At 40.0% G+C, this 27,716-nt stretch overlaps 1 protein-coding gene across 1 annotated transcript in view; it reads left to right on the top strand.

Annotated features, from left to right (window-relative positions):
- The window catches only part of MTO1 (mitochondrial tRNA translation optimization 1), a 32,162-nt gene extending 13,469 nt beyond the window's left edge, over positions 1–18,693 (top strand). Inside the window, exons 10-12 of the mRNA XM_082474202.1 lie at positions 2,734–2,852; positions 6,116–6,276; positions 8,265–18,693. Coding sequence (XP_082330328.1) covers positions 2,734–2,852; positions 6,116–6,276; positions 8,265–8,426 — 442 coding nt within the window. The 3' untranslated portion in view covers positions 8,427–18,693. The remainder of the gene's footprint in view (positions 1–2,733; positions 2,853–6,115; positions 6,277–8,264) is intronic.
- The last annotated feature ends 9,023 nt before the right edge of the window (positions 18,694–27,716 follow it).

The following is a 27,716-nucleotide window of genomic DNA, read 5'->3' as shown; positions in this document are numbered from 1 at the left end:
GAGTTCTTCTGGCTTGCCTAAGATTTAGGGGGTACAAACCAAGAAATAGAGTGATCTGCTTTCTTTTTTAGGCAGGGAGCAATTGGAGTGGTCTCATCTTGCCTGTGAGCTAGAGCAGGGAAACTTTGATTAAGCAGAGTGTTATAAATTCTTTGGACTTACTTGAAGAGTCCCTTGCTACATTTTAGGGTTCTTTTTGTCCTTGTTTTTACCATTCTGGTTATATGGACTCTTAAGTCTAAAGGGCATTAATATAGAGCTTTTTTGCTTCAGAGGTATGTTCCTAAAAACCTTGCATAATTCAAAATCGGCATCTTTCACCACTGCTTTTTCCCATTTAAAAAATGTAAGCTAATCGGGGGTGCGGGGTGCTCAGAAGGCAAATATCTACAGTCACCGTATCTTAGACGCACACCTGCTGGCTTATCTTGCAACTGCGTCTCCAGTATGTTTTTCCTTTATAGTTTTCCCTTTATTTCCAACCCCTGTTTTCCTTGTGAGGGATTCCGTGGACTTAAAGGTATACCCATTTTTAATGCCACTTTTTATTATCTCTAATCTGTCCAAGCGCTCTCCCCTTAACTAACAGCCAGACATAGCGTGTCTTTGTTTGCCTTTCATGTCATCACAGTGTTTTATCGCTTACGACTTCTGTTCCCAAATTTTCATTTTCACGGGAATTTCCCAAAGCACTGGCACCACGGTTAGAGGATAGTAAGCAGGTTTCTAGTTATAGTAACAGTAAGTAATAAATAACCTGCATAGTAGTCACCCAAACCAGGGGATCTCATTCACAGGAAAGACAGCCTGCTTCACAAATAAGGGTGCTGGATGTATTTGTTTACCCGCTAAGTGGTACCCGGAGATGGTAGTAGTATAAACATAGTTTTATAATTCGCTCAGTTGTCCAGCTATTCGTTTGTTTAAATTTAAGAGGGTTCACATTATTTCAAACTTTACAAAAGAATTTATAACACTATGCTTTGTTTAGATCAAATATTGCACTATTTCAAATTTTATATAATTAGAATTTGCATTCAATGTGACTAATGTGGATTGAGGTCATAGTGAGAGCATGGGAAGTGATTGTTTTCAACAGTTTAAAATGCGAATTGATGAATAAAGATATGAGAAAGGAGGCTGTCAGTTTTATGTTTTTACCTAACTAATCCCATGAGTAGCCATTTTGTTAAGGTGATTTTTTTTTTTAAAAAGTAATTTGGCCAAATGCTTTCCTTGTTTATTCAGGTGTCTTTCATTTCAGAAGGAAGCTGTGGCAGCGGGGCCTCATGTTGATTTCAGCAGAATATTTTATACTCTAGGGTTCAGCCTCCCTAAAAGAACCCACTTTATCAGTTCCTAGATATGTAAAGCTAAAAAGATAGAAACTTGGGCAAAGGACATGTGTTGCATCTACGTCACACGTGGCGGGCTCTGTGCCGGCCCTGAGAAGTTGAACTGGACTTTGAGCTGGCATTTTGACAAAAGAGATCCACAGGTGCATGTGCACACACATCTCCTGTCATGATTACAGGGAAACGCACTGACCTGTGAGGTAGCGCAGAAACTGTCTCTTGTGTTCTGCGGAAGTGTGCTAGCTTGTCCTTCTGTGCCAGACCTCTGCACTCTGAGGCTTAGGCTTCATTCAAAGCTGGTCTTGAAGTTTGGGCCTGCAAACAGCTCCAAGCCTTGTAAACAAATTATTTAAAACCTTTTTAAAAGTTAAATGGTCACAGGCTTCTCTTTGAGGTCACTATCCTGCAAGATTCCACGGTAGCTGTTTTTTTGGTTAGTCATTAGGAGGTATGTTCCAGCGTGTTCTATAATTTCTGAAAGGACAACCCCTTTCCTTTTGGGGTTTAGGGTCATTTGGTTTCATTCTAGCTTATCTGATAAGGCCTCTGAAATTAGTTGACATAATTCACCTCCTGGAGCACAACAAAGTTGACAGCTCCTTGTGGAGAGAGGGTGTCTGCCCTTTCCTAGGTCGTCTGAGGAAGAGATGAGTCAGGCGTCTGTAGAGGGTGGTGACGCATGACCCTGGTGATAGGATGAGCGGTAAAGAAGGCGTCTGGGAGGCCTGGAAGAACTTGGGACCCCAAGATGGGCAGAGCTGACTTTCTGTTGCCTTGATAATTAATTGGTTTAATTGGTTTTGGGTGGACAGAGTTGATCAAAAAAGCAATCTATTAAAAGAGGGAAAGATCAAAGTAAATAAAAATAAAATTAAGGCAGTGAATTTAGGGAAACTGTATAGATCAGTGAGGCCTTGTGAGAACCAAACAAAATGAGAAGGAAACTGGATATTTTGCAGTCTTGGAGCAAGCAGGAGATCTTCAGCTGGTGCCGAGCACACGTGCAAAAGGATAACGCATTCACAGGACGTGGGCTTAATGTGACTTAGATGTAAATTCTTATGGAGTTCAATCAAACCCTTGCTATCAGAGGATATTCTGTCCTTACCAGAAAGGGAGGACAAGTAGATTATTGCAGTGCTACCAGCAACTTATCCCTCATGATAAAGGAAGGGAGTTGAGGAGAATCACATGCTAATCTTCTTGAGGTCCTGCTGTGTTGCAGTTGCTGCTGCGTTTGCTCACTGTACTTGGGAAGAATTAGAAATATATTGATACTATTTATTCTGAGATTTGTATTATTTTCAGGGACTCTTGTTCTTAATCTGCTTGATATAATATGGACCCCTGTGTTAATGAAACTTTTATGTATTTGCAGAGCTCTCGATGTTCTGAAGTATGAGGAAGTTGACATAGAGTTGTTGGCCAAGGCTGTTCCAGAGCCCTTGAAGGAGTACACCAGATGTAGAGAGCTAGCCGAAAGACTGAAAATAGAAGGTAGAAAATACTTTTTTACTTCGGATGTCTGTATGTTCTCCTTCCCTTTCGTGCAAATTGTGAATGGATGGCAGATCCACGAAGAGCTCTCTGTCAAGAGGAGCCATTGTTACCATAGGACCAGCATCGTCTTAGGCTCTGACCACTCAGAGTGGGGCTCCCAGATAGCACTGCAACATGTGGGCGCATGCTAGGGATGCGAAATCTCAGCCTCCACCCCAGACCCAGAGTGAGCATCTGCTTTTTAACAAGATCCCTACATGACTTGTGTGTATATTTCATGTTTGGGAAGTGCTACTGTAGAGCTGTCCTTTTAAAAAAAAAAAAACATATTTCTTCTACATTCCCCCCCGCTTTTTCTTTAGATTTTTTTTTTTTCCCTCCTCCACCCTGCTGCTAAATTATAAGATCTAATGCAAACATGATCAAGGTGTGTTCCAGACTTGTAAACTTGCCTGTTGTAAGAAAGTAATCTTTATTATTTTTTTTATATTTATTAATTAATTTATTATTTATTTACTTATTTTGGCTGCACCAGGTCTTAGTTGTGGCATGCGGGATCTTTAGTTGCAGCATGTGGAATTCTTTAGTTGCAGCATGCGAACTCTTAAGTTGCGGCATGCATGCGGGATCTAGTTCCCCAACCAGGGATCGAACCCGGGCCCCCTGCATTGGGAGTGCAATGTCTTACCCACTGGACCACCAGGGAAGTCCCTACATTTTCCCCATTTTAATGTTCTAATAATGAGAAAAATAGTGCTATCTTTGGCTTTGACAATATATTGAAATACTCTTCCATTAACAAATACCTACTTTGTATCAGGCAAAGAAATCCGGAGTCTGCCCTTGTACATTATTATAACATTTGGTGTGCTCTCGTACTCTTCGTAAATATATTGACCATCAAAGTCACATGTGACTTTTGGAGTTGCACTGCGTTTTTTTAGTTTTTCTTTATGTAAAAAAATTTCAAAGATAAACAGAAATACTGAGAATAACATTAGCTTCTGCTTTGTGATAGATTTTTTTTTCCTCCGGTGGAAAATTATGTGGAGAAAAAGGCAGGGGACAGAAGGAGATGGGGGAGAAAGGTACGAAAAGCAGGATAATGATGGCTTGTTCAAACAGGAAAGGACTTTAGGCTCCTTGGGGACCAGCGAAGGTGGTAAGAATGCTGCATTCCTTCTAGCCGTGGTAATTTTCTTTCAGTTCCAGAGAGGTCTGTCACCTTGCTGTACTTGGGCTGCATATATATAGGATGACCCAAGTGCTACCTATCATTCTTCCAAATGACCAGACCCTAGTCGTTTGCTAATGTGTAAGAAATACCGTTAACCTTTTATCTCAACATCATGACCTTTCTATTGAGTAAAAATTACTTTATTGAACATTTAGGCTGTTCGCATCTGGCTGTTACACTTTAAACTTGGTTTGCAGTTGTGTTTTGTCCAGTAAATCATCCAGAATAATTATCTTTAACTTGTTTATAGGAAACCCTGACTTCAGCCATGGAGTAGCTACTGTTTTGCCTTGTTCTTTAAAGACTGTGGCATATATAAAGACTCTAATTTATATCCATGGCTCAAAAGAAACTAAGTTAAAAATTAACACATATCCGTGGTTTTCAGATCCCTGCCTGGATGCTCCACTAGACAAGTTTCTTCAAGAAACTGCGAAGCAGAAATTAGTTTCAGATTCTTTTTTGAAGTTCTCTCTCATGTTTTGCTGTATACATATTTGAAAGATTAAATATATCTTTAACATATACATTCCCTCTTCATTTATATTCTGGGATCCTATAAAGAGTCTATTCATGAGTCACAAAATTTCATTACAATTTATTGTACTAATTTGTTATATATTGTATTAATCACATGCATTATTTCATTTGATACTCAAAAGTGTCCTATGAAGGACAGCTATTAGCATTATGTCTTAATTTTACAGATAAGTAAGTGGTAACTTGCCCACCATCACACAATTGGTGAGTGGCAGAACGGGGCTTTGAACCCAGCACGTCTGACTGTAAGGCCTGTGCACCTCACAACTACCCTTTGTTGTCATAACGACCATCCTAAGTCCTCCGGGTCATCCCTTAACATTTCTGGATAAAGCAGCTGAGGCCCAGAAGGATCATGATGTGTCCATAGTTAGAGGGTAGTTTATTGGCAGAGCCAGGCTCAGAGCTGAGATTTTCTGGCTGCCAGTCAAGTGATGGAAGCAGATACTGCCAGAACCTTTAGGGAACACTTGCTTTCTTAAACAGGACAGAATGACTACCTCAATTTAGGTTTTAAAACAGGTTTTGGATTTATTTTTCTAAGAACAGAATGCTTTAATTACAAAATAATTGCTGAATTATCTTCGTAACTTCTGAATAACACCTTAGTTAGATTATTTAAATTACAAAATAATTGCTGAATTATCTTCGTAACTTCTGAATAACACCTTAGTTAAATTATTTAAATTATGTTATCACCTAAGAAAATCTGCTTTTTAAAATTACAGCTTTATATGGACATAATTCAGAAAACCATCTTCTTGGAGAAACATCTTTTTTTTAATTAATTAATTAATTTTATTTATTTATTTATTTATGGCTGTGTTGTGTTGGGTCTTCGTTGCTGCGCGCAGGCTTTCTCTAGTTGCGGCGAGCAGGGGCTACTCTTAGTTGTGGTGCGCGGGCTTCTCATTGCAGTGGCTTCTCTTGTTGCGGAGCACGGGCTCTAGGCGCATGGGCTTCAGTAGTTCTGGCTCGCAGGCACTAGAGTGCAAGCTCAGTAGTTGTGGTGCACGGGCTTAGTTGCTCCACAACATGTGGGATCTTCCCGGACCAGGGCTCGAACCCGTGTCCCCTGCATTGGCAGGCGGATTCTTAACCACTGTGCCACCAGGGAAGCCCTTGGAGAAACATCTTTAGGACTTAAAATTCAAACCTACAGGCTATTGAAGGAAATGTTCCACCAAAATTTGTACTGAGAAGGAAAGCAATTTCTTTTTTTACTTTTAATTTTCTAGATTCTTGAAATGAAAAGGACACGGAATAAATTACCATACAGAATGTTGTAGTTAATACGCAAGATACTCCCTCTCTTTATTTCAGCCTCAGTGTCCTCATCTGTGAAAGGGAACACCTACCCCACCTGTGTCATGGTACTGAGATCATGCATGCAAAAGCTCTCTGTAAATTGTAAACAACTATAATTTAATGTACGTTGTTAATGTAATCTGCATATCATAACATAATTAATTTTGTTCATCAGCCACTTATGAATCCGTACTGTTCCATCAGCAACAAGAAATAAAGGAAGTTCAGCGAGATGAAGCTCTCCAACTGCCGAAAGACCTAGATTATTTGACTCTCAGGGATGTGTCTTTGTCCCGTGAAGTTCGAGAGAAGCTGCATTTCAGTCGCCCACAGACGGTAAGAAAACAGGCAGTGGATAGGAGCAGTTCATAAAGAGCCAGAGCTGTAATTTTTTCTTTTTTTAAATTATTTTATTTATTTATTTATTTTTGGCGGTGTTGGGTCTTCGTTTCTGTGCGAGGGCTCTCTCTAGTCACGGCAAGTGGGGGCCACTCTTCATCGCGGCGTGCGGGCCCCTCACTATCGCGGCCTCTCTTGTTGCGGAGCACAGGCTCCAGACGCGCAGGCTCAGTAATTGTGGCTCACGGGTCCAGTTGGCTCCGTGGCATGTGGGATCTTCCCGGACCAGGGCTCGAACCCGTGTCCCCTGCATTGGCAGGCAGATTCTCAACCACTGCGCCACCAGGGAAGCCCCCAGAGCTTTAATTTTTAAAACCTGGATTTACAGTGGCCACATAACTAATTTTTATTTCATCATAAAAAGCTTAACCTCTTATTTTCATATTCTCTTTGTATGGCAGATGTCAGTATGTTTTTATGAGAGATGAAAAAGCTTAGTCTAAATAAGTAACTGGAAGTCAAGAATTGGGTTGATTATAATTATTCTCTAGTCCCAACCTTGTGCTAAACTGTCAGTGCAAACTTGTATATATGCATGACTTAAAAGAAACTACTTTAGGTTAAAATAATAGAATATATATCAGTAGTTTTCAAATCACTACTTGTATCCCCGCCCTAGGGATTCCATAGTGTTGTGTTGGGAGCCACTAGGAGGAAGAAGGGGGCCAAAGAGGTCCCCCACCCCATGCTCCTGCTTGTGTGTGTGTGTGTGTGTGTGTGTGTGTGTGCTGCATTTGCGTGAGTGCATGTGCGCCCAGCTGTAAACATCTGGTAAAAACTTCATAGTATATAATATTGGACTTGTAATAACAAATATTTAAAGACTGGTAGGCTATGTTTATTGATTCTGAGACACATTTTCACATCTCTGAAACTGAGTTGTATCTTAAAAATTGATGGTGTATCATAGTTTAATGGGCAGTGGGTTGTGTTTGTTTTGGTTTTGGTTTTGGTAATGGTTCATAAAAGTAAAGGGGCACTTAACAAAACCATAGTCTGCAGAATTTTTTGAAAAAAAATGATTTTTAAAGGGAGGAGTGATTTCATGGTGTTCATGAACTTAACATGGTGTTCTTAGTAATATCATTGTGGAAAGTGGGCAGAGAGGCTTTAAGTTTTATAACTGTATCCTATTCATATTGGGTTATGTTTTTGTGGATAGTCACGGGCTGCACTGCCCAATACGATAGCCATTAGCCAAAGGCGACCATTGACATTAATTAAAATTAAATAAAATTAAAAATCCAACTCTTCACTCATACTAGCCCCATTTCAAGTGCTCAGTAGCCACAATAGGCTATTGGCTACCATATTGGACAGTGCATTTTTACTGTGCAAATGTTATAGAAAATTTACATTATCACAGAAAATTGAATTGCACAGAACTGGTCATCGGAGTTCACCTCTTATCCAAAATTCTAGAATACAAAAAGCTCTGGCAGACGTTTGCTACAGACTCATTTGGTGGCAAAACAGACCTGAACTGATATGAGGTCTTTATACCACTTGGAGTGAATAATTCATACATTTCACTGTAAAAATATACCACAGAAATATTACTGAGAAATATTACACAGAAATATTACTGAGATTAATTATAGGGTGTTGCCCAACACAGTGCCAGTGATGTTAGATCAGTTTAATGAAGAGAAAAGGTTAGGTACTCTAACATCTGTTAGTTACATGATGTTGGACAACTCATTTTAATGTCTCTGAGCCTCAGTTTCCCCTGTTTGTAAAATGAAGATATTAATAATAACCACATTTCTTTTATCTACTCTCTGAGTTATTTTGAAGATACATTAAGATAATAGTTTTAAAAATATTTTATAAACTGTAACATATGCATTGTTACCAGGAGGAAAACAGATTTGCTTATAATTGACATAGCTTATTTATGTTTCTCTTGGGGTTTTAATTCCTAGATTGGGGCTGCCAGTCGTATACCTGGAGTGACACCTGCTGCCATCATCAATCTGCTCAGATTTGTGAAGACCACTCAGCAAAGACAGGCAGCTATGGATAGATTGCCCAAAACTGATCAACGTTTATGTAATACAGACAAACTTGAAGATAGACAGTTATAGCTTGCTATTCATAGAAGACTTTTAATCAATACAAGAGTATAGATAGGAGATAAGATGTATTTCTTTTTTTTTTTCAGCTTACTATTAGTAATAAAGTTTATTTACCTAATTAAATCCAATGTAAATCGCTCCTGACAATGTACAAAATTCTTTTCTCAAAGTTCCCTTTTTTCACAAACGTTTCATCACTTTTTATATCCATATGATTTATCCCTTAGTTTTCCCCATCCAGAAACAAACAGCTCTGGGACAAAATTATTATCATCACTTTTCCTCAACAAAAATATCTCCATTCTTTATACCTTCCTTTGCCGACAACACATATCCTACTTGCTTTACGCACTGAAATGCTTCCCTTATCATTTTTAGTAGCTTTAATTACATATTACAATTGTTAACCCTCAGAAGCCTTAACAAAACCAAGAAACAAGTAATTGAACTGTTATACCAGCATTTACTGACTGGCAAACTTACTTATGAACATATTCCATAACCTCTAAAAACTTACATTTTTCTCATAGCATAATTTCTCTTTAATGTGGTACAAGATGCGTGTTTAATAAACCCAAACATCTTCTGAAGTTCTACTAATTAACCCAAGGCTGAAGTCTCAGGCAAAGTGGGCTTTGTATTTTAAGGACATGATAAGAGTTAACTTCAAGCTTTCTCCTAGGCATATTTTTGTTCTCTCAGGGTCAGAATTCTGAAAACAGTATTTCATCAAGCTAGCTTTCTCTAAGTGCGCTTCCCAACACAAACGGTCCTCAATGTCAGACACACGTCAGAACCAATTGGCAAAATGCCCAAACAGCACTTCGTGCTCAAAAAAGTAGTTTGCCGGCTGCACACCGGTGGACTTCGCTCGGTCTTGGAGCTCGTCTGCCCGTTTGGAGGCATCCTTCCGTTCCACCAAGGAAAAGCGTACATTGGCAGCCAGTGCCGAGCAGGGGAGAAACAGGGAGGAGCCCCGAAACAAATGGTTTCGACAGCTGCTAGGAACGTCCCCCCAAATCCCCCTCCTGGGGCCAGCGAGCCACAGGCAGCGGGCTCCTGGCAGCCATCCCAGCACGTCATCAAGGCGGCGGCTCTGCGCCAAGATGTATTTCTACTTAGCACCTGTTAAAATAACCTTATTAGGTTATTATAGCTTTGTCGTTAATTTATGAATAGGAGAGAGATTATAATTGTGCTTTTTTGTGTATGTGAAAAAATAGTTATAAACTTTTTTTTAAAGGCACACCGTGAGAGCTGTGAGTTTCGGGGTTTTTTTGTTTGTTTTGTTTTTTAATTTATTTATTTATGGCTGTGTTGGGTCTTCGTTTCTGTGCGTGGGCTTCCTCTAGTTGCGGTGAGCGGGGGCCACTCTTCATCGCGGTGCCCGGGCCTCTCACTATCGCGGCCTCTCTTGTTGCGGAGCACAGGCTCCAGACGCGCAGGCTCAGTAGTTGTGGCTCACGGGCCCAGTTGCTCCGCGGCATGTGGGATCTTCCCGGACCAGGGCTCGAACCTGTGTCCCCTGCATTGGCAGGCAGATTCTCAACCACTGCACCACCAGGGAAGCCCTAGTTATAAACTCTTGATTTATACTCTTTCTTTCAGGTGCTCTAATGCTATTAATATAAGTTTGGGCAGTGTTCATCAGAGAGAGATATGGTGGAACCAAAACTAAACCTGAAAAAAATATCTCAGCCTGCAGATTTGCCTACTCACAAGGACTCTGTCGGGACTTCCCTGGCAGTCCAGTGGTTAGGACTCTGCACTTCCACTGCAGGGGGCCTGGGTTGGATCTCTGGTCAGGGAACTAAGATCCCGCAAGCCATGCGGTGCAGCCAACTGAATTAAATTAAATTAAATTATTTAAAAAATAAGGACTATACAAAATTATCTCACTTAAAGGAATATTTCAAAACAGCCTACCTCCTGGTGCTGCCAGCCAGAAGCACTACAGGCTATGACACCCTAGGAAAAATCAGCTAAAAATGTAACCTTACTCAGTACAGTTACTTCATAGAAATCCCCCAACAATGATAATAGCCTCCAACAGCAGTCGGCCTTGTGATTTCCAGCACCCACCACAGACCACACTGCCTGGTAGTTTGAAAAGCTGGGCACATACTAAAGTTCATTTCAACAGGAACACAAAAATTAAAAAGAGGAAATGACTGAGAAACACTAAGCATCTGTCAAATCATTGGTTGAGTGGAGAGGGAGGGAAGATGAAGATAGGGACCTATGCTAAATTAAACCATCACGGCCTTGAATTATGAAGTTACCTTATAGCCAAGAGTTTTAAATTTATTACTGATTGTTTTCAAATATTTTGTCAGGGACTTCCCTAACGGTCCAATTGTTAAGACTTCGCCTTCCAATGCAGGCGGTGTGGGTTTGATGCCTGGTCGGGGAGCTAAGATCCCACATGCCTTGGGGCCAAAAAACATGAAACAGAAGCAATATTGTAACAAGGACTTTTAAAATGGTCCACATCAAAAAAAAATCTTTAAAATAAATAAATAAAAATAAAAGATTTTGTCATCTTTGAGTTTCAGCCTCGATTGGAATAGCCAAGGCTTTTCCCCTTCAGAAATTTCAACTCCTAGAAGAATGCCCTGTTCAGGAGAAGTGGTCAGGGTTCGTTCAGAGCTGGCAGAGCTGCTTATGCTGGAAGGCACACAGTGACAATAAACTGTTTCCCAGGCTCCCTCTTCACAATCTTCTGTTGCGCTTAACTTCATCCACCTTAATTTTTAGTATCTGTCTTACCTTAACCTCTTATCAACATATAAACCTCTTCAATGCGGGCAACACCAAAGTTACAGACACTCAGGACATAACTTTTTTGAATGAATGAATGAATGAATGACTATTACTAAAGACAAGAGATGGCAAAACTAAAACTTAACTGAATAATTAAATGGGATAAAAAGATTCGATCCTTGGTCGGGGAACTAAGATCCCACATTGCTGCAGGGCAACTAAGCCTGCATGCCACAACTACTGAGCTCACGCACCTCAACAAGAGAGCCCGTGTGCTGCAAGCTACAGAGCCCAAGCACTCTGGAGCCCACGCACCACAACCAGAGAGAGAAAAAAACCCACACACCACAACTAGAGAGAAGCCCGCGTGCTGCAATGAAAGATCCTGCGTGCCGCAACAAAAGATCCTGTGTGCTGCAACTAAGACCCTGACGCAGGGCTTCCCTGGTGGTACAGTGGTTAAGAATCCGCCTGCCAATGCAGGGGACACGGGTTCGAGCCCTGGTCCGGGAAGATCCCACATGCCACGGAGCAACTAAGCCCGTGCACCACAGCTACTGAGCCTGTGCTCTAGAGCCCGCGAGCCACAACTACTGAGCCCGCGTGCCGCAACTACTGAAGCCCGTGCGCCTAGAGCCCGTGCTCCGCAACAAGAGAAGCCACTGCAATGAGAAGCCCGCACACCACAACGAAGAGTAGCCCCTGCTCACCACACCTAGAGAAAGCCTGCGTGCAGCAGCGAAGACCCAACACAGCCAAAAAATAAATAAATAAAATAAATAAATTAAAATATAAAACACCCGACGCAGCCAAAAAAATAAAACAAATAAATAAAACAAATATTTAAAAAAAAAGATTTGACACAAACTAAGAACTGCATACTTTTGTGTTTGCCATTCTGTCTCCCTCACTCTTCTTTTTTCACATTCTCTTCAGCTTCATTTCCTCTCTATCTTTCTGTACTGTTATTTCTGCTTTTCACTGCTCCTAATATGATATTAAAGCTTATTTTTTACATTCATTTTATTTATTAAGCAGAAATTTAGTATTTCCTACTTTAAAAGCCAGATTAAAGACACAATCGAGGGAATTCCCTGGCAGTCCAGTGGTTAGGACTCAGCGCTTTCATTGCCGGGGCCCGGGTTCCATCACTGGTCCTGAAAGCCACTCGATGTGGCAAAAAAATAATAAAAATTTAAAAGTAAAATGGGCAAAAGACTTAAATAGACATTGCTCCAAAGAAGATATGCAAATGGCCAATAACCACATGAAAAGATGCTCAACATCAGTAGTCATTAGGAAAATGCAAATCAAAACCACAATGAGGGACTTCCCTGGCAGTCCAGTGGTTAAGACTCCATGCTTCCACTGCAGGGGGCACGAGTTCAATCCCTGGTCGGGGAACTAAGATCTCACATGCGGCACATTGTGGTCAAAAAACGAAACAAAACAAAAACCACAAGAGATACCATCTCACACCTGTTAGGATGGCTGTTAACAAATAATCAGAAAATAGCAAATGTTGAGAACGCTGTGGAGAAATTAGAACACTTAGAACTGCTGGTGGAAACGTAAAATGGTGTAGCCACTTTGGAAAACAGTATGACAGTTCCCCCCAAAATAAAAAGTAGAGTTACCATATGATCCAGAAATTCCACACCTAGGTATATATTCAAAAGAATTGAAAGCAGGGTTGAAGACCAGTTCAAGGGTCATGTTCATAGTAGCATTATTCACAACAGCCAAAGGTGGAAGCAACCTAAGTGTCCGTCAACAGATGTATGGATAAACAATGTATATAAATACAATGGAATATTTTTCAGCCTTTAAAAGGAAGCAAATTCTGACACACTACAACTTGGATGAACTTTGAGGACATTATGCTAAGTGTATGATTCCACTCTACTACTTAGCGTAGTCAAATTTACAGAGACAAACTAGAAAGGAGGTTGCCAGGAGTTGGGGGGATGGAGGAATGGGGAGCTATTGTTTGATAGAGCGCAGTTTTGCAAAATGAAAAAGAGTTCTGGAGGAGGATGGTGTTAATGGTTGCACAACAATGTGAGTGTATTTAATGCCACTTTACACTTAAAAATGGTTAAGATGTTAAATTTTATATTGTATTTTATCACTATTTATTTATTATTAATTATTTATTTATTTTAGGCTGCGTTGGGTCTTCATTGCTGCGCGGGCTTTCTCTACTTGCAGCGAGCAGGGGCTACTCTTTGTTGCGGTCTGCGGGCTTCTCATTGCAGTGGCTTCTCTTGTGGAGCACAGGCTCTAGGCACGTGGGCTTCCGTAGTTGTGGCTTGTGGGCTCTAGAGCTCAGGCTCAGTAGATGTGGCACACGGGCTTAGCTGCTCCACGGCATGTGGGATCTTTCCCGACCAGGGCTCCAACCCGTATCCCCTGCATTGGCAGGCGGATTCTTAATCACTGCGCCACCAGGGAAGCCCCTTATCACAATTTTTTAAAGCCAAATGAATTGACTTGTATATGTATCTCAGACTCCAAAACCTGCTTAATTTATTGATAATTTATCCCCTTCTTATTTCTAAAAATATAGTTGAGACAAGAAAACAGAACAGTTCAAACTTAAGGATTAGCTGAAGAAAAGGCAAATTACATTTAAACGTTAAATGCCAGTTCTTTCTGTTCCATCACGGGGACCAGGAGAAAAATTTTTCCTACTACTAAAATTTAAGAGAAACTTATCAGATGACCCCTAATGGAAAATAATGCTTTTCATTAGTGATTTTATAAAAGATAAGAGTAGCTACTACCTAATAATGTTTACTGTGTGTCAGATATGAAGTTAAGGGCTTGACATGGATTATCGTACTTTACCCCATGATAAAGCAGTTCCTGTACTAGAGACAAGAGAATAAAGAATTGGAGATACTAAGGAACACTGCTGATTGTCTTCCCAATAACCATGTCTGTGCACTGCCCTCTTCCTTGCCAAAAGAACCATGATTTTGTTCACTCTCTTTCCTTCCACAGCCCCAGGCACCAAAACTCTTCATTAGTTTAACCTAATCTTGGTCACTGCAGCCCCCCAGCATTTGGTCTAGGCCTGAGGCTGGCGTGCAAACTGACCCAGTGAATTGTAAAGGGAAGCTTCTGAGTAGCATCTTTGCCCTTTAAAAGGGCACCTGTTTTTAAGGTGATGAATATGCTCTGAAACATGACTATGCTGATGGTTGTACAATTTTGTGAACATACTAAAGACCATTGAGTTGTACACTTAATTTAAAAGCGTGAATTTTATAGTATGTGACATATATCAATAAGGCTGTTAAAACTCTAAAGGAAGTATGTATGATTGGCAAGCCCTTGAACAATGATTCTTTTTTTTTTTTTAATTTTTATTTATATTTTGGTTGCAGTGGGTCTTCATTGCCGTACGTGGGCTTTTCTCTAGTTGCGGCGAGCGGGGGCTACTCTTCGTTGTGGTGCGCAGGCTTCTCATTGTGGTGGCTTCTCTTGTTGCACAGCATGGGCTCTAGGTGCATGGGCTTCAGCAGTTGTGGCACATGGGTTCAGTAGTTGTGCCTCGCGGGCTCTAGAGCGCAGGCTCAGTAGTTGTGGCGCACGGGCTTAGTTGCTCCGTGGAATGGGGATCTTCCCAGACCAGGGATCGAACCCGTGTCCCCTGCATTGGCAGGCAGATTCTCAACCACTGCACCACCAAGGAAGTCCCTGAACAATGATTCTTAAACCTAGTTGGACATCAGAATTCCCAATAGAGCTTGTAAAAGTAGATGGCCAAGCTTTATCACAAGCAATTCTGATTCAGTTGCCCTGGTAATGTCTTGGCATCTATATTTAACAAGCTCCATAGGTTACTCTGATGCTCAGCCAACTGTGAGAGTCACTGGCTTGCCTTCATAAATATCTATTGTCTCAGTGGCTTGTGGCAGAAACAAAACTGTAATTAATTTTACAGTGTGTGCTGGCTCAGGAACCTAGAATACAAATAATTTGTATTGTTGAAGTACTAGAGCAGTTCAGTTGTGCAGAAAAGTGAACTCATTCTGTTACAGAAATTCAAGTCTAAAAGCTATTCCAACTTCCAATGAGAGGTGAACTATGATGATTTGTGGGCAAGACCAAATTTTTTTCAAATGTAAACTTTGGGCCTACTTGAATGCCTGTGGACAAGTATATAGATTGAGATCCTATACTTTCATGCCATAGAGAAAGAATGCAACTCTTGGGGCTTCCCTGGTGGCGCAGTTGTTAAGAATCCGCCTGCCAGTGCAGGGGACACGGGTTCAAGCCCTGGTCCAGGAAGGTCCCACATGCTGCGGAGCAACTAAGCCCGTGCGCCACAACTACTGAGCCTGCACTCTAGAGCCTCCGAGCCACAACAACTGAGCCCGCGTGCCACAACTACCGAAGTCCACGTGCCTAGAGCCCGTGCTCCGCAACAAGAGAAGCCACCGCAATGAGAAGCCCGTGCACCGCAACGAAGAGTAGCCCCTGCTCATCGCAACTAGAGAAAGCCCGCGTGCAGCAACAAAGACCCAACGCAGCCAAAAAATAAACGATTAAAAATAAAAAAAAAATGCAACTCTTTTGATCTAGAACATTGCTTTTTGTTTTTTTTGGCCGTGCCACGCAGCATGCAGGATCTTCCTTGCCCAGGGTTCGAACCCGCGCCCACTGAGTTGGGAGCATGGAGTCTTAACCACTGAACCACCACCAGGGAAGTCCTAGAACCTCACTTTTGACTGTCTCTGACCTAGATCAACATTTCTCAAACTGCTGGCTGCAATTCATTATCAGGTCATGAAATTAATTTTTTGTCATACATAGTAAGTACTATTCTCTGAAACTTTTGTTTCAGTAATTCATATACACATTATAGTTCATCAATTTTAAGATGCATATTTTTTCTATATTTATCATCTCTCAGTTGGTGTATGTCCTATAATCAATAATATCTTACAATCATAATTGGCAGCATTTGTGACTTCCAATTTAAAACATCTTAGGTGCAATGAAATACGATGTGTGTTTGTACTGTATTACAATAGAAAATATATTTCTTACTGTGGATCCCAATCAAAAAAGTTTGGAAAAGACTAATCTGTTTGAATAGCACTACTCCCTGATGGGAAAGCCTCCAATACATTAGGATTCTTTTACATCTGTGTATTCCTCAAAGTAAATTTTCTAAAAAGCTTTTAAAAACAAGTCTTACTGTTCTCTTCCTATGCTGTAACTTCAGTGATGTGATTAAAATGTAATTCCAAGTTGCTGTTGAGCATGGATCTCAGGTATTCTGACTTCCCAATGCCTTTCTGTCACTTCCAAGTGGGTTTTTTCCTCCTAAAGAAAGGTCCTCCTTTCCTTACCCAGAGGGCCTACACTGGATAAAAAGTCTCTCCATCCCTCCTAAACAATCTGTTTCTTTTGGCTTAACCTTCAGTTCCCACTCCCACCCTTTGTAGACCATTTCATGCTAAGCATTTATGGAGCTGCTATGCTTTTCAAGTGTTTGCTAGACTAAACAACTATTTTTTAAAATCCAGTGCCTCATAATTAATTCATTTTTAGTCTTATGTTGGTTGCTCTTTGAATTCTCTTTTAGAGTTGGTCTATACCCTGTTAATACATGGGCAATTGAAATTTTAAAATGCATAAATATACATAAAAAACACACTGCCTAACTTTAAAAGGAAACATTTCTAGATTATACTGTATTTAATACAAGATCAGACTGTGTGCGTGTGTGCAGGCATGCAGTGTTTCAAACAATGAAAAGAAACTTACTGATTTTATTTCCAATGTCACACAGAACAACCTCAAGCAGGGGCGGGGGGGGGCAGTTTAACAAACTTCAGAGACAGTTATCAGAGCTTTGAAGAAAAACACCTATAAGGAGTTATATAAAATATGAGAAATTGAGTTCCAAGAGATGCATTCCCTAACCTCAACATAAAGACAGTATGAGAAAATGTTTTCTATACCCAACCATGACTGAATAAAAACCACCTCATTTATCATCAGACGTTTACTGAGTTGCCAGTTTCTACACAGAATCCTGTAGGAGGCTAAACAGAGAAGTCCAAAGGGTCAATCAGGAAGGTAGGACAATAGCTAAAGTGAGGGGCTACAGGTCAAGTCTGGGTCAGGCCCTTGCTCTGTTGCGATGACATAGCTGCACTCCTTACATCTAAACGGTTACAACCTAGGCCTCAGAAGATGTTGCGAGATGCCCTCACCAGCAGGCTGAGAGGACCACATCCTCCGCTTGGGTGGCTCCAGACAGCACTGGAACTCAAACTCAGACCGCTTATGCGGTAACCCTGCTAGTGCAACGCCAACTAGGGTATTCTCGCGACCACATGATTTTACTGAGAATTTAACCACGTGGAATTTTTTTTTTTTTTAAAGTAGCCACCCGTCGCTTAACCTATGGAAACCACACTGGCACGATCATACTACGCTGTCTTGTCTTTTGCTGCCAGTTCTCTCACTAGAACAAACAAAACTACCTACTTTTGACAATGTCTATTTTAAAGTCTATTTGGCTTTGCACAAGCAATAACCTACACTTTATGCAATGTCTCAAAAGAGATTGTGCTAAAGGCAGTATCCAAACTGTATATGTGGTAAAGTTTGACAGAAAGCCCAAACTACCTGAACTCTTTTAGGGAAACCATGATTGGTTAAAACAGAAAATGTAAATTCCTTACACAAAGACTTTACTCCCACCATGACCTTATTAAGTGGCAGAGCAAATTTTTTTCGTCTGCTCAAAAAGGGGAAGTAAATTTAAAGCTATATCACCTACTTCACCTTGCTTTAACCAAACATTTGATACAATTTTCATTATGATTACCTTGTGATTAAAATGGTAAAGTATGGCATAGATTACAGTATTATTAAGTGAATTTGCAATTGGCGAGACCATCAAAATTAAATAGCAGTTCTCTAGTGCAATACCACAGTTCCCTGTTTTGGGACCTGGTTTGTTTAGTACTTATCAATAATTTAAGTAAAACTACAGAAACATAAAATATTAGATGTGTAAATGACAAAGCCCACATTTTTATTTAACATGCTAGGTAGCAGGCTCTAAATTCACAATTATCTCAACAAAATGATGAAGTATAGCAGAGATGTAAATATAAACTCCCAACAACTGAGTTTTTAAAATTAATCACACAGTGGTGTCTTGGATTGGGTCCTGGGACAGAAAAAAGGCCATTAGTAGAAAAAACTGGCGAAATCTGAATAAAGTCTGGAGATTAACAGTAACAACCAATGCTGGTTTCTTAGTTTTGATAAATGTTCTGTGGTAATGCAGGATGATAACATCCGGGGAAACACACTAGGTGAGGCATATATGGGACTCTTACCTATCTTCACAACTTTTCTATAAATCTAAAGTTATTCCAAAATAAAGGCTTATTTGTAAAAAAGAAAAAATAACGATGCAATACAGTTTAAAGGAGATCTTCCTAAAATATATTTTATATTTAAAAAATCAGGTGATGACTCAGTTCTCATGGCTGGTCAGTGAGAGTGGGGGCAGGGGTGTCCCACTGCTGTGCCCAGGCATGGGCAGGGCTGAGGATGGTGCCTAGTAACAGGACCCTGACCTCTGGCTGTCACTCCTGTTTTCTGCCATTTTATATATACACATATATACGTACATATATATACACGTTTGCTTTTTTATGATATAATTTACCCTTTTAAAATGTACAATTCAGTGGTTTTTAGTAAATTCACAAGGTTGCACAACTATCATCACTATTTAATTCCAGAACATTTTCATCAACCCCCCCCCCAAAAAAAGCCCATACCCCTTAATTAAAGGTTACTCCCTATTCCCCCCTCTGCCAGCCTCTGGCAAATACCAATCAACTTTGTCTCTATGGATTTGCCTATTCTAGACATATCATATAAATGGAATCATACCAAAAAAAAAAAAATATATATATATATATATATATCAGGTAATGTTTGTTTACCATAATCCAGAACTACAATGGAGCTGCTGAAAGTAACTGTGATCTTCCAAACAACTGTAATAATAAAAGTTCCCTTTTGGGACTTCCCTGGTGATGCAGTGGTTAAGAATCCGCCTGCCAATGCAGAGGACACGGGTTGGAGCCCTGCTCCGGGAAGATCCCACATGCCGCGGAGCAACTAAGCCCGTGCACCACAGCTACTGAACCTGTGCTCTAGAGCCCGCGAGCCACAACTACTGAGCCCCCGTGCCACAACTGCTGAAGCCCGCGTGCCTAGAGCCTGTGCTCTGCAACAAGAGAAGCCAACGCAATGAGAAGCCTGCACACGCTGCAATGAAGAGTAGCCACCGCTCGACACGACTAGAGAAAGCCCGTGCACAGCAATGAAGACCCAATGCAGCCAAAAATAAATAATAATCAAAATATTTAAAAAGTTACCTTTTATTGGCTGCTTAAAGTAGGCCAATCCACTAACTCACTGCATCCTCACAACAATCTTAAGAAATAGACAGTATTGTGCCCATTGGCTAGATGATGAAAGGGACAACATTCCCCCGTTTACACCACTCACTCTGATCATCTAGTCCAAATGTATCAATTAAGGAAACTAGGAAATTTAGGAAACAAGGTGACTTTATCTCTTGGGTCACATTAATAAAAGTACACTATAGGTGAAGAAACCAGTCTTTTATGCATCCACAGCCATAATATGTTTAATTTTGGTGAAAACACTTTAAAGCTATAAACTGTCTGTGAGGGAGAATGGCATGGGAAAATCCAGGTCAAGAAACAGCTGTAGCCCACCACCAGTCCCTCCCATCAGGAAACCTGCACAAGCCTCTTAGATAGCCTCATCCACCAGAGGACAGACAGCAGAAGCAAGAAGAACTACAATCCTCAAGCCTGTGGAACAAAAACCACATTCACAGAAAGATAGGCAAGATGAAAAGGCAGAGGACTATGTACCAGATGAAGGAACAAGATAAAACCCCAGAAAAACAATTAAATGAAGTGGAGATAGGCAACCTTCCAGAAAAAGAATTCAGAATAATGATAGTGAAGATGATCCAGGACCTCGGAAAAACAATGGAGGCAAAGATAGAGAAGATGCAAGAAATATTTAACAAAGACCTAGAAAAATTAAAGAACAAACAAACAGAGGTGAACAATACAATAACTGAAATGAAAACTACACTAGAAGGAATCAATAGAATAACTGAGGCAGAAGAATGGATAAGTGACCTGGAAGACAGAATGGTGGAATTCACTGCCGTGGAACACAATAAGGAAAAAAGAATGAAAAGAAATGAAGACAGCCTAAGAGACCTCTGGGACAACATTAAACGCAACAACATTCACATTATAGGGGTCCCAGAAGGAGAAGAGAGAGAGAAAGGACCAGAGAAAATATTTGAAGAGATTATAGTTGAAAACTTCCCTAACATGGGAAAGGAAATAGCCACCCAAGTCCAGGAAACACAGCAAGTCCCATACAGGATAAACCCAAGGAGAAACACACTGAGACACATAGTAATCAACTTGGCAAAAATTAAAGACAAAGAAAAATTATTGAAAGCAGCAAGGGAAAAACGACAAATAACATACAAGGGAACTCCCATAAGGTTAAGAGCTGATTTCTCAGCAGAAACTCTACAAGCCAGAAGGGAGTGGCATGATATACTTAAAGTGATGAAAGGGAAGAACCTACAACCAAGATTACTCTACCCAGCAAGGATCTCATTCAGATTTGATGGAGAAATCAAAAGCTTTACAGACAAGCAAAAGCTAAGAGAATTCAGCACCACCAAACCAGCTCTACAACAAATGCTAAGGGAACTTCTCTAAGTGGGAAACACAACAGAAGAAAAGGACCTACAAAAACAAATGCAAAACAATTAAGAAAATGGTCATAGGAACATACATATCGATAATTACCTTAAACGTGAATGGATTAAATGCTCCAACCAAAAGACAAAGGCTTGCTGAATGGATACAAAAACAAGACCCATATATATGCTGTCTACAAGAGACCCACTTCAGACCTATGGACACATACAGACTGAAAGTGAGGGGATGGAAAAAGATATCCCATGCAAATGGAAATCAAAAGAAAGCTGGAGTAGCAATACTCATATCAGATAAAATAGACTTTAAAATAAAGAATGTTACAAGAGACAAGGAAGGACACTATGTAATGATCAAGGGTTCAATCCAAGAAGAAGATATAACAATTATAAATATATATGCACCCAACATAGGAGCACCTCAGTACATAAGGCAACTGCTAACAGCTATAAAAGAGGAAATCAACAGTAACACAATAATAGTGGGAGACTTTAACACCTCACTTACACCAATGGACAGATCATCCAAAATGGAAATAAATAAGGAAACAGAAGCTTTCAATGAAACAATAGACCAGATAGATTTAATTGATATTTATAGGACATTCCATCCAAAAACAGCAGATTACACTTTCTTCTCAAGTGTGCACAGAACATTCTCCAGGATAGATCACATCTTGGGTCACAAATCAAGCCTCAGTAAATTTAAGAAAATTGAAATCATATCAAGCATCTTTTCTGACCACAAGGCTATGAGATTAGAAATGAATTACAGGGAAAAAAACGTAAAAAACACAAACACATGGAGGCTAAACAATACGTTACTAAATAACCAAGAGAGCACTGAAGAAATCAAAGAGGAAATCAAAAACTACCTAGAGACAAATGACAATGAAAACACGACGATCCAAAACCTATGGGATGCAGCAAAAGCAGTTCTAAGAGGGAAGTTTATTGCTATACAAGCCTACCGCAAGAAACAAGAAAAATCTCAAATAAACAATCTAACCTTACACCTAAAGGAACTAGAGAAAGAAGAACAAACAAAACCCAAAGTTAGCAGAAGGAAAGAAATCATAAAGGTCAGAGCGGAAATAAATGAAATAGAAACAAAGAAAACAATAGCAAAGATCAATAAAACTAAAAGCTGGTTCTTTGAGAAGATAAACAAAATTGATAAGCCATTAGCCAGACTCATCAAGAAAAAGAGGGAGAGGACTCAATAAAATTAGAAATGAAAAAGGAGAAGTTACAACAGACATCGCAGAAATACAAAGCATCCTAAGAGACTACTACAAGCAACTCTATGCCAATAAAATGGACAACCTGGAAGAAATGGACAAATTCTTAGAAAGGTATAACCTCCCAAGACTGAACCAGGAAGAAATAGAAAATATGAACAGACCAATCACAAGTAATGAAATTGAAACTGTGATTAAAAATCTTCCAACAAACAAAAGTCCAGGACCAGATGGCTTCACAGGTGAATTCTATCAAACATTTAGAGAAGAGCTAACACCCATCCTTCTCAAACTCTTCCCAAAAATTGCAGAGGAAGGAACACTCCCAAACTCATGCTATGAGGCCACCATCACCCTGATACCAAAACCAGAATAAGATACTACAAAAAAAGAAAATTACAGACCAATATCACTGATGAATATAGATGCAAAAATCCTCAACAAAATACTAGCAAACAGAATCCAACAACACATTTAAAGGATCATACACCATGATCAAGTGGGATTTATCCCAGGGATGCAAGGATTCTTCAATATACGCAAATTAATCAATGTGATACACCATATTAAGAAATTGAAGAAGAAAAACCATATGATCATCTCAACAGATGCAGAAAAAGCTTTTGACAAAATTCAACACCCATTTATGATTAAAACTCTCCAGAAAGTGGGCATAGAGGGAACCTACCTCAAAATAATAAAGGCCATATATGACAGACCCACAGCAAACATCATTCTCAATGGTGAAAAACTGAAAGCATTTCCTCTAAGATCAGGAAAAAGACAAGGATGTCCACTCTAACCACTATTATTCAACATAGCTGAATATTCAACATATTCAGCATAGTTTCCTAGCCACAGCAATCAGAGAAGAAAAAGAAATAAAAGGAATACAAATTGGAAAAGAAGTAAAACTGTCTCTGTTTGCAGATGACATGATACTATACATAGAGAATCCTAAAGATGCCACCAGAAAACTACTATAGCTAATCAATGAATTTGGTAAAGTTGCAGGATACAAAATTAATGCACAGAAATCTCTTGCATTACTATACACTAATGATGAAAAATCTGAAAGAGAAATTAAGGAAACACTCCCATTTACCATTGCAACAAAAAGAATAAAATACCTAGGAATAAACCTACCTAAGGAGACAAAAGACCTGTATGCAGAAAAGTATAAGACACTGATGAAAGAAATTAAAGATGATACCAACAGATGGAGAGATATACCATGTTCTTGGATTGGAAGAATCAATATTGTGAAAATGACTATACTACCCAAAACAATCTACAGATTCGATGCAATCCCTATCAAATTACCAATGGCATTTTTTACGGAAGTAGAACAAAAAATCTTAAAATTTGTATGGAGACACAAAACATCCCGAATAGCCAAAGCAGTCTTGAGGGAAAAAAACAGAGCTGGAGGAATCAGACTCCCTGACTTCAGACTATACTACAAAGCTACAGTAATCAAGACAATATGGTACTGGCACAAAAACAGAAACATAGATCAATGAAACAAGATAGAAAGCCCAGAGATAAACCCACGCCCCTATGGTCAACTAATCTATGACAAAGGAGGCAAGGATATACAATGGAGAAAAGATAGTCTCTTCAATAAGTGGTGCTGGGAAAACTGGACAGCTACATGTGAAAGAATGAAATTAGGGTGTTACACTCCCTAACACCATACACAGAAATAAACTCAAAATGGGTTCGAGACCTAAATGTAAGACCAGACACTATAAAACTCTTAGAGGAAAACATAGAAAGAACACTCTTTGACATAAATCACAGCAAGATCTTTTTTGATCCACCTCCTAGAGTAATGGAAATAAAAACAAAAATAACAAATGGGACCCATTGAAACTTCAAAGCTTTTGCACAGCAAAGGAAACCATAAACAAGACGAAAAGACAACCCTCAGAATGGGAGAAAATATTTGCAAACGAATGAACAAAGAATTAATCTCTAAAATATATAAACAGCTCATGCAGCTCAATATTAAAGAAACAACCCAGTCCAAAAATGGGCAGAAGACCTAAATAGACATTTCTCCAAAGACATACAGAGGGCCAAGAAGCACATGAAAAGCTGCTCAACATCACTAATTATTAGAGAAATGCAAATCAAAACTACAATGAGGTATCACCTCACACCAGTTAGAATGGGGATCATCAGAAAATCTACAAACAACAAATGCTGGAGAGGGTGTGGAGAAAAGGGAACCCTCTTGCACTGTTGGTGGGAACGTAAATTGATACAGCCACTATGGAGAACAGTATGGAGGTTCCTCAAAAAACTAAAAAGAGTTGTCATATGATCCAGCAATCCCACTCCTGCGCATATATCTGGAGAAAACTATAATTCAAAAAGATACATGCACCCCTATGTTCATAACAGCACTACTTACAATAGCCAAGACATGGAAGCAACCTAAATGTCCTTCAGCAGATGACTGGATAAAGAAGATAACGGTATATATACACAATGGACTACTACTCAGACATTAAAAAAAAAAAAAATGCCATTTGCAGCAACATGGATGGACCTAGAGATTATCATACTAAGTGAAGTCAGTCAAAGACAAATATCATATCCCTCATATGTGGAATCTAAAAAAAAATGATACCAATGAACCTATGTACAAAACAGAAATAAGACCCAAAGATAGAAAACAAGCATATGGTTACCACAGGGGTATGGGGTAGGGGGATAATTTAGGAGTTTGGCGTTAACATATACACACTTTCACATAAAAAGTAGGGTATTTTCCAAACATGGTCACCATAACATCTCCCCTCACACATGCTCTTACTACAACATGATGGTGACACTCCTCTCACCTAGAGTTGGGGTCTATGGAATGAGCCAGTGACTACAGCAGAAGTGACATTATATGAATTCCAAAGCTGAGTCGTATAAAAGGTAATAAGGCTTCTACCTGGTTCCCTTGGGATACTCCCTCTTGGAACCTAGCCGCCATGCTACAAAGAAGCCCAGGCCACATGGAACGGTCACAGGTAGGTGTCCCAGCTGACAGTTCCAGCTGAGGTCCCAGCTGACAGCCAGCAACAATTGCCAGACAAATGTGTGAGAAAGCCTTCTAGATAACTCCAGGCCCTATCATGGTCTGACTGCAACTGAGAACTCCTGAGCAAGAACTGCTCTAGCTGAGCCCAGGGGACCCCCCGAGCCATGAGAGATGATAATTCTTGGGGTGACTGAGAGGCATTTAGCATAGAAAACTGGGACACCCTCCATCCTCTCCCCACTCACACACACCTGAAGCCAGCCAGGGCCTGCTACACAGGTGGTGCTACTCCAAGTCACTTTTGTTCACAAGCCATATTCCCACACACACAACCGCACTCCCCCACCAATATCAGCCTATTTAGGGAAACTGAGGCCTCCCAACTGTGCACAGAGAGGTCTCTATCATGGCCAGGAAAGACTTCAACATTTTGTAGCAACAGCCTTGTATAGTGTGTTGATCAAAGACAGACAGGACAGCAGAATCAACCCATCATGGACACTTGGCCTTCAACAACTGACCTCTACGCTCTCCTGATCCCTGACGTTTTTAAAAAAGCTGTTTTGAGATATAATTCATATACTATAACATTCCCCTTTTTTAAAAAATTTGTTATTTTCTTTTTTTTTTTTTTGGCTGCGTTGGGTCTTCGTTGCACACAGGCTTTCTCTAGTTGCAGCGAGCAGGGGCTACTCTTTGTTGCAGTGCGCGGGCTTCTCATTATGGTGGTGTGTCTTGTTGCGGAGCACGGGCTCTAGGCACGCGGGCTTCAGTAGTTGTGGCTCGTGGGCTCAGCAGTTGTGGTGCACGGGCTTAGTTGCTCCACAGCATGTGGGATCTTTGGCTCGAACCCGTGTCCCCTGCATTGGCAGGCAGATTCTTAACCACTGCACCACCAGGGAAGCCCAACATTCACCCTCTTTAAAGTATACAAGTCAATGGTTTTGAGTACATCTACAGTTGTGTAACCATCACTAAATTTTAGAACATTTTTAATCACTGCTTTCTCTATGGCTCTGTCTAGTCTAGACATTTCATATAAATGGAATCATACAAAAAAAAGAAAAATAGATACCCAGGGACTTCCCTGGTGGTCCAGTAGTTAAGACTCCAGGCTTCCACTGCAGGGGGCACGCAGGTTCAATCCCTCGTCAGGGAATTAACATCCCGCATGCTGCGTGGTGAGGCCAAAAACAAACAGAAACGACAAAAAAATGGATAACCAACAAGGACCTACTGTATAGCACAGGGAACTAACCTCAATGTTTTGTAACATCCTATAAGGAAAAAGAGTCTGAAGAAGGATATATATAACTGAATCACTTTGCTGTACACCTGAAACTAACACAACACAGCTGTAAATCAACTGTACTTCAATTAAAAAAAAAGAAACAACTGTAGGAACTAAAAGTGTTTAGCTCAGATGTGACTAGGAGGTATTCATTGGCATCTTCAAGTAAATTAGTGGTTCTTACAGAAAAGAGAATGACATTGTTTAATTATTCCAAGAGAATAGCCTAGGTATGATTTTAAATTACCAGCAGTCAAGTTTAAGTAAATATCAAGAAAAAATTTCATCCAGCAATGGGATGATTTAGGAGCCTCTCTCCATGCCTCAGTCTGCCATCTGTAATAGGAGTATAGTATCTGCCCCTACAAAGACTGTTGAGGATTCAATGAGATGTCTCTGCCCTCCAATATGATAACCACACACATTGATGGAGTAATCAAGCAAAAATTTCAATGAATATATTCAAAGTTGATCTGAGTAGCTTAGATTAAAAGGCTTTAAGGTTTTCTTAGACTTTTCTGATTCTATGCAATTGTTATGCGGCCAAGGTAAGCCTCATATATGGAGATGTCTAAGTAGTGCAATGTTTTCACATCCTCTAATTCAGTAACTTCTACTTATCCTTCAGATCTCAGCTATTCCTGACAAACACCATCTCTAGCCAACCTAAGTTATGTCCCTCTCACTCTTCTCCCTCATAGTATCCTTCTCTTTCCCTTCAGAGCATCACAACTCACAATTATCTACTCATTCAGTTAGTATCCAGCTCCCCCAGTGTATTATATAAACTCAAAGGGCAACTGTGTCCATTTTGTTCATAACACTATCCCCAGTGCCTGGGCACAAGTGCCCTACAGAATCTCAGTGTAACACTCATTTAGTCAAATTAATTTTCTTCCTTGAAAAATTAATATCAAAATAAAATTTTAAATTTCACTTAATCTATTACTAACAGTTCATTCACTTTGCACAACAGTTCAGCCGTTTCTTACAAAGGTAAGGTATACGCTTGCCAACGACTAAGCAATCCCACTCCTAAGTATTTAAACAAGTAAAATGAAAACCTATAGTCACACACAAACCTATATGTGCATATTTATAGTTTATTCGTAATTAATCCAAAACT

Source organism: Balaenoptera physalus (genome assembly GCF_965194825.1).
Source record: "Balaenoptera physalus genome assembly, chromosome: 9".
Taxonomy (NCBI): Eukaryota; Metazoa; Chordata; class Mammalia; order Artiodactyla; family Balaenopteridae; genus Balaenoptera; species Balaenoptera physalus.
The sequence above is the reverse complement of the archived record's forward strand: the minus strand, read 5'-3'. Positions and strand labels throughout refer to the sequence as shown.